The 7,983-nt window shown below is 33.2% G+C and overlaps 2 protein-coding genes across 2 annotated transcripts; both read right to left on the reverse strand.

Annotated features, from left to right (window-relative positions):
- Positions 1-139: 139 nt before the first annotated feature.
- Positions 140-3,337, reverse strand: LOC123691388 (elongation factor Tu, mitochondrial). Its single transcript, XM_045635739.1, has 7 exons — positions 3,122-3,337; positions 2,628-2,831; positions 1,941-2,107; positions 1,475-1,718; positions 1,141-1,332; positions 640-1,006; positions 140-398 (listed from the first exon to the last, which is right to left on the reverse strand). The coding sequence occupies exons 1-7, from the start codon at positions 3,159-3,161 to the stop codon at positions 215-217; spliced, it is 1,398 nt and encodes a 465-aa protein (XP_045491695.1). The 5' UTR covers positions 3,162-3,337; the 3' UTR covers positions 140-214.
- An 895-nt stretch (positions 3,338-4,232) lies between these two features.
- LOC123691138 (zinc finger CW-type PWWP domain protein 1-like) lies at positions 4,233-7,698 on the reverse strand. The gene is made up of 6 exons (XM_045635382.1): positions 7,564-7,698; positions 7,255-7,343; positions 6,651-6,838; positions 5,571-5,767; positions 4,698-5,250; positions 4,233-4,624 (listed from the first exon to the last, which is right to left on the reverse strand). The coding sequence occupies exons 1-6, from the start codon at positions 7,627-7,629 to the stop codon at positions 4,509-4,511; spliced, it is 1,209 nt and encodes a 402-aa protein (XP_045491338.1). The 5' UTR covers positions 7,630-7,698; the 3' UTR covers positions 4,233-4,508.
- Positions 7,699-7,983: the final 285 nt, after the last annotated feature.

Here is a 7,983-nt window from a genome sequence, read left to right on the forward strand (position 1 = left end):
CAGCCTTAGGTAATCCTAACAATAAACTATGATATTTTATCCTTAGATTTTAAAAGTAAATTATATTTGTCGTATTTTGGTGTGCCCAGTGCCAGCAAAAATTGTGTTTTATGGTGATGTTAAAATTAATGTAACAACAGCAATTTCAAATCTTTATTTTTAAATGCGAACAATACAATAAACTACATTCCTATTCTTATAATTATAATATAATTCACTTCTTCGCGGCAGCCTTTTCCCTCGCCTTCTTTCCTTCCAACAGTTTGAGTCTCTCATCTTCTGATAAATCTTTGTTTATCTTTGTAACTACACCAGTTCCTAGAGTAATGTCTCCAAGACGCAAAGTAAATCTTTGTCCTGTTTCACATACCATTGGCTTCAAAAGTCTCAACTGCAAGCTGTGGAAAATATGAAAAATATTGAAACAGCATTTAATAAATCATTGACTTGAGTTGATTGATTTGTAATAGGCTTACGCAATGAAAATATAAAATATTCTTTTAAATTCAACTCATTTAAGTTTTAGCATTATGGAGAATAAATGTTGTGTTTTACATCTTATCATGTAGGTCATCAAATTAGGTTTCCTTATACTTTAAAAACAATTGTAATTACAAAATAATTTATCGTTATGCTTACGTTGCATCTTCTCCAGGCATGACCATTTCCTTTTGCGGGATGGTAACTTGTGTAGCGCAATCCCATGTCATGGAGAACATCTGAAGCTGAATGAAGGATGTGAACGGTTTGGCACGGCCACCTTCCTCCTTACTCAATATGTACACGGCGGCTTCAATGTTGTCATGGGCCTTGACTGTTCCAGGTTTAGCCATAACCATACCACGTCTGATCTGTTCTCTCTTGATGGCACGCACCAAAGCACCAAGCTGGTCACCAGCCTGAGCTTCATCCAAGGTCTTGTGGAACATCTCAACTCCTGTTACAGTGGTCTTCATAATTTTGCCGTGTCCAACGATTTCACATTCTGTACCCTTTTTGAGCACACCTGTATGAAACAAAAAAGATTTTTTTTTTTATAAAAAAACGTATGTACATTTACCATAATGATAATGGAGTTCTTTTTTATTTTTATTGAACAAAGATTCTAAATGTAAAATAAAAAACGTAACAGCAACAAACCTCTATGTAAACGGCCTGTAATAACAGTACCACGTCCAGGAATCGAGTGTACTGATTCAACAGGCATGAGGAATGGCTTGTCAAGTTCACGAACTGGTGTGGGAATGAATGCATCTACTTCTTCGAGAAGCTTAGAAATTGCATCAGCTCCCATCTCTGGACTCTTTCCTTCCAAGGCACATAAAGCTGATCCTATAAACAATACTGACAATTTAGTTTATCCTCTTTTGTGTGGGTTGACATAAAAAAAGTGCAAGTAAAGGATATTTTTTTTAATGTTCACTACTCAAACCAACAAAATTTATTTTATCCAATTTTCTATAAAAATACAGACCTTTAATAACAGGTACTTTGTCTCCGTCATATCCCATTTCAGTCATAAGTTCACGGATTTCCATTTCCACAAGCTCCACCATTTCTTGATCAGCAGCATCAACTTTATTAATGAATACTACAACGTGTTGGATTCCAATTTGTTTGGCAAGCAATAAATGTTCCCTTGTTTGTGGCATCACACCGTCTGTTGCAGCAACTACAAGAATCGCACCATCCATTTGAGCTGTACCAGTGATCATATTCTGAAATAGAGAAGAGAATTGTTTAATTATTTTTTTCTGTGTGAGTATACCTTATTAGATAAAATAGATAACAACATTGTTAAATAAACTTATCTATTATGTTTATGTATTTATAAATACTATGTTCTGTTGGTTGAAATGCTCAATCTATTAACTCTAATAATCTAATATTATTCAAAGTGTTATCTTTTCAAATATTTTTATATTAAGCAACTGTTTTACCTTGATGTAGTCAGCGTGACCAGGACAATCAGTGTGCCCATAATGCCTCTGTTCAGTTTGGTATTCAACATGGGCAACATTGATTGTGATTCCACGAGCCTTCTCCTCAGGAGCATTGTCAATATCGGAATAGCCTTTAGACTGAGCTAGATTACGGTCTGATAATACTGTAAGAGAAAGATAATTGCAAGGTTAGCTTACAATTATTATCATCATCATCATCATCATCATCAGCCCATATACGTTCCCACTGCTGGGACACGGGCCTCCTATGAGGGTACAGGCCATAATCCACCGCGCTGGCCAAGTGCGTGTTGGTGGATGACACATGTCGTTGAACTTTTTCATTCTTCGACATGTCGGTTTCCTCACGATGTTTTCTTTCACCGTTCGAGTAGTGGTGATGTTACAACATGCGCAGATAAATTGAAAAATCAATTTAATTCCTGCGCGCTCGCCTGGTCTCGAACCCCGGACTTATCGATTCGAAGTCCGAGGTGTCACCACTGAGCCACCACTGCTCAATTATTGTACAATTATTATGCTTATTTCAAAATTCAATATCAACTGCTTGAAATATTATAAATAAAATGTTGTTTAAATTGTGAAACAGTTATTTATTTACATCAAAATAGCAATACATTTATGTTTTAAAACTATGGTGCAATCTACGTTTTTAAAATTTACCTTTGGTGATTGCTGCTGTTAGTGTTGTCTTTCCATGATCAACATGCCCAATGGTTCCAACGTTACAATGTGGTTTAGTCCTTTCAAAAACCTGCTTCTCTGCATAGTTCCTCCTTAATATAATACTAAGCGGAGAAAGCGCAGGTGTGATCGAAGCAACACGAACATTAGAGCAATGGCTCTGCTTAAGGAGGACTTTAAGAGCTACAAATAAAGTTTATTATTACATTTAAGACTAATTTATTACATTTAAATTAATTTTTCATTTATATTCATTGTTCAATATAATAATGTATAGATAACTATTGATAAATTGTTTTTATGAGGTTACTTTGATACTTTACATAATACTCGAGGTAGATAGAAGAAACAGTGAAATTATTGTTGTGATTATTTATACTATTCTTATATTACTTTAAATAGTTTATATGGAAACAAAATTAAGACTGAATGTGTAAGGAATACGTGCAATAAATTTAATCTCTTACAATTACCTGGGTTAACCAAACTTTTAGCGAATGATATTGTAGTCATTGTTATGCCCCAAAACAACGTGGGGTAGCTCTTGAATGAATTTATTAACTGTAGCGATTATTCAAAACCTAATACCGATAAAACAATGGCTATTATAATAGCAAAATCAATAATTATTTTATCACACTGTGCCCTGATTTTATGAAATTTAACTTGGTGTTGCCACGAGTAATAATTTTGAAATTTTCTTCAATGTGCTAAATACTTGCCACTCTATTCCTTCATTTTAGATAAATTATATTTTTTTGTATGGGATAATCCCTTAGGATAATCTACAGGGATAATCTATTTTTACATCTTTATTATTGCATGTTTTAGCTTATATATATTATTTATATATATTTGACGAAATAGCATTGTGTTTCACTAAACAGTAAACCTACAGTATATATTACTTACAGTAGTAAAACCAGTGAGTAAAACCTATGGGTTTTACTCTACGGTTTTACTACGGTAATAGTAGTAATACTATGGTATTACTTTACTCTATGCAGTAAACCTTAGATTATTAAAAGTAAACACATTTCATTTAAAACCTATTAAATCCACCTATTTTAATGTATTTTTTTTGTCTTCAAGTGGATTGGAGAACGGTTAAGGTTTATGCCTCCTCTACACTACTCGCGAAGTTGAACGAGGTTAGACGAATAGAATAATGTAGAGAGGCAGTTCGGCTTACTTCATCCAACTTTACCACGCCTCGGCCAACTTCCGTTTGTTGTCGGTTTTTGCGCCCGAGACAAAAGGCACGAAGTTACCCGAAGTGCGTTCTGAATATGAACGAATGCGCTCCTCGCGAAGTTTAACGAGTGTGTAGTGTAGCACCACAGTTGACAGATATATACTACGTACATAAGCACTGCGGACTTCAGTCAACTTCGGTCTTCGGCCACTCGGCCGAGGAACTTCGCGAGTAGTGTAGAGGAGGTAACCGGCAGGAGCTATGAACATCGAGTAACTTTTACAGAATTGAAAAACTAATGCGGAACTGGCTAACATGGTTAAAAATAATATAATAATTAAACATAACAAAATAATAGTCAAATCTTAAGTCAAATAAATAACAACGAATTCTTACTCATAAACATTATATTCTAGTAGGTAAGTACAACAGTTTAGTATCATATTAAATACCTAGTTACAGAAATCAAAGTAGGGTCCTTTCTTACTTTACTTTCTAATGAAAAACATCATTTTATTATATTAATAATAAAAGAAATATTTTTAAGGGTAGGTACGTTGAATGTACACGTTGTATCGTACAAAAATAAATGGAAAAAATAAATATTTTTTTTACAGACAAGAGTTGCAAGAAAAAGTAACAAAAAAGAAAGGCGCTAAATATCTTTAAAAATCAAAATCATCACTGTGCGGTGAATTAGAATTATTTTCAGTATACGTAGTATCTACTTCACTCCTGAAGTTCTCGTTCCCGTTCTCGAAGTGAAGTGAAGTAGTCAAATCTGTGAAAATATTAATAATTACTTAAGAGAAATATATTATTATTTTATGTCCCATGACAGAAAATCATCATACTTTTGTTTTGAAGTTGATTTTCGGTAGTCATTTCCTTAGTTTGGTCATCTTTATCAGTACCAACTTGAACAATTAACGAGGCATCTTTATTAATCTTATCTGCCTGTACATCAATAAAAGAAGTGTCGTCATTCTTACTTGCGTCGATCGTTTTCTTTGATCCAACGATAATGACGTTTTCTTTTATCATTTCTTCTTTATTTTCATTATGAGTATCTTCGTCCGATTCGAAAAAATCTTGTGGTAAATCTACATCATATTTTCTTTTCAGATGTCGTCGGTACTTTTGGGCATCCTTTTTATTTATTTTTTTGGGACTAACAATTGGACCTTTATAGCGGTTTATAAAGCTGTATTTCTGTAAACGTTCCGTGAGCGATAATTGTTCAGCATCTTTGCATTGCGCTATAGACACTTCCAAACGTTTTTTGTAGGCAATTTTTTTCAGAGATGTTTTTATAATATTTTTGTTTGGTCCATAGGGTTTGAGTTGGTTTGGAGCTAACCACGCTCTTGTTGCCTCAGTATCGAAAAACACAACATTGTAATGTGTCTGTAAGAAGGAATATATAATAGGTATGTATTTTGATACCTAGTTAAGAAAAAATATGTTAGGTTATTGCAAAAATTGAATAATTCTTTAAAAAACGGGTAAAATACATATCTACATTAACTAATATTATAAAGAGGAAAACTTTGTTTGTTTGTTTGGTAGTAATGATTAGGCCCATTAACTACTGGACCGATTTTGATGAAATTTGGCATAGACAATCTTTAGACCCTGAGAAAGAACATAGGTTATTGCGAAATATGTACCACGGTCGAAGCCGCTAGTAGCTATTATATTTGAACACTGAAAAAATGTATACAAACTGGTATATCAGAAAATCCGTCTAGCCAATAATATTGTTCAGTATCGGGACAATCGTCGACCATAGCGGGCCACCAGGGCCAGCCGGGCAGCCGCGCTAGCACCAGCGAACCGGCCGCGTATTCACTGTGTATGAGGTCTTCTTCATCGTGCAAGTGTATGGGGATCTCGGGGATTGAACAATCTGCCATTTTTGTATCTGTGGACAGAATTAGATTTTGCTTTTTTTTCAATATTATTAGGTATTAGCGCTGACACTATAGATTGAACTACGAGTGTAGATTATAATATATCGTAGTTTTATAAAATATGTAATGACCACTAACCTCTATAACTATACGCGTATAGTTATAGAGGTCAGTGGTAATGACACATCGCTACTATCCTTACCTCATCCTTACTAATATTATAAATGCGAAAGTAATTGTGTCTAGCTGTCTCTACTTCACGCCTATAAATTATAAACAGCTGAACTGATTTTGATTAAAATTTAAATTAGATATAACTAGCTTTCCGCCCGCGGCTTCGTCCGCTTTGTCTAAAATCTAACAAATTATATACTTAAACCACAGACTAATAATAATATACTACGGCTTAAACCTTCCTCTTCAATCACTCTATCTATTAAAAAATCCGCATCAAAATCGGTTTCGTAGTTTTAAAGATTTAAGCATACATGGGGACTATGCAGATGGGGACATAGGGACAGAGAAAGCGACTTTGTTTTATACCATGTAGTGAAGATGAGACTTCATAAAATACAGCATACGATTTATGTCGGTAAACTTACGGAAACTATGTGGGTTTGTTTTGAATACGATGGCAAAATTACGAGCAGAAAGTTACTTTCTCATATCTTATTGCTTAGTTCTTACCACAGAACATATAAAGAGAGGTTAGGTTAGGTATATAAAGAGTGGCTAGATTTGAAATTGCAAATATGTGCGTAAGCTTCATATTTATTAGAGTACAAATGTAGTGGAGGTGAAAGGTGGGGCGGATTTGGCGACACCGGTTCTTATACGAACGACGAATTATTGCCACTCTAACCTCTCTTTATATGTTCTGTGATTCTTACTAACCTGGGTTCATTTTACAATACCACTTCTTCGGAAGCTCGTAGCTATCGAGAATGTGAGGTAGATACCGCCATTTGTCACAAGTGTCGCATTGCGCCCAAAGACCAGAGGAACGACGTTTTTGTAGCCATTGCAGCTTTTGTAGCTGAGTAATATTATCTGGTGGCTGACTTAGAACTTCCTTGTACCCTCTAAAAGCCATTCAATATATGATATTGTGTAGAAGAATCTAAATGAAACTAGAATTGCATTTGATTTCATTTTGGTAAATTCTCTTAGGTATAGGTACTTCTTTATTTCAAATGGATATAATTATGAAGGTATTTAACTTTTAAACATAACAAACATATTTCTTAATGTATAAAAATATATTTTAAGGACCTAGCTATTTTGAATACAATGTCTAGTTCATCGGGGGAACTGCGAATGTGGGTGAAGATATGCAGGTTTGATATATCGTTCATATCTTTTGAATCAACCCCTAACCAAGTTTCTTTTATTAATTTAACATTATTAATTGGATTAACATATTTTTAAGAATAAGTAGTATGTAATTATTTTGGTTCTAGAATACTTAAGTGTAATTAAAATAAAACTTCGTACTTACCTGTTATTATCGTTTCGACTTTTACTGTTATCCAAATCGTTTTCAAATGTTACAGTATTCTTTTTACCCTTTTCTTTTTCGGAATGCATCTTCGTATATGAAAATAATTTTTTTAGATCAACGTAGGTACAGATAGTATACAATAATAATTAATAGTTATACATATTAAGTATAATATGTGAGGTAAAAATAAATTAGTAACTAACTTCATTAGAGCATGAAAAATTGAAATGTATAATGTGCAATGATATTTTATCTAGGATATTTTATATAGGTATGTATTAATAAAATATTTAATTTAAAAGTTACCTGAGGTTGACGAGCATTTTCAGCAGGCTCGCATGCTTTTTCCATTGGTAATTGAACTTCTTCCATCACTGTTATAACTAAAAATTATTTCTTCTACCTTTCCGATTTGATGCAGGTAAAAACAGCTACCTCCTATTTCAAATTAATGTGCTTTGATACAAAGAAATAAAAGGCGTTTCCCACCAAAATTTAAATTTAGAAGTATGGAAAATGTTGCTTTCGCTTGAATGAAATTTAAATTTATACAAAACAACTTACGCATTAAAGATTGTTTATTAGAAATTAATATTAACAATTAGAATTATGGAAATAAAATAATAAATTATTTAAATTTTTATCATTATTTTTTATTACTTAGTCTAATAACAATCAGAAAGAAAAATACTAAAGTATGCAAAAAATTGTTATATTTTAAATTTG

Source organism: Colias croceus, chromosome 4, assembly GCF_905220415.1.
Source record: "Colias croceus chromosome 4, ilColCroc2.1".
NCBI lineage: Eukaryota > Metazoa > Arthropoda > Insecta > Lepidoptera > Pieridae > Colias > Colias croceus.

Coding starts and splice junctions, on each gene's coding strand:
- LOC123691388 (XM_045635739.1), bottom strand. CDS start 3,161: ATGACTACAATATCATTCGCTAAAAGTTTGGTTAACCCAG. Junction 1,007..1,140: donor TACAGGCCGTTTACATAGAG/GTTTGTTGCTGT, acceptor TGTTTCATACAG/GTGTGCTCAAAAAGGGTACA. Junction 399..639: donor ATGCCTGGAGAAGATGCAAC/GTAAGCATAACG, acceptor TATTTTCCACAG/CTTGCAGTTGAGACTTTTGA.
- LOC123691138 (XM_045635382.1), bottom strand. CDS start 7,629: ATGGAAGAAGTTCAATTACCAATGGAAAAAGCATGCGAGCCTGCTGAA. Junction 5,768..6,650: donor GTATTGTAAAATGAACCCAG/GTTAGTAAGAAT, acceptor TTCTGTCCACAG/ATACAAAAATGGCAGATTGT. Junction 4,625..4,697: donor AAATCAACTTCAAAACAAAA/GTATGATGATTT, acceptor ATATTTTCACAG/ATTTGACTACTTCACTTCAC.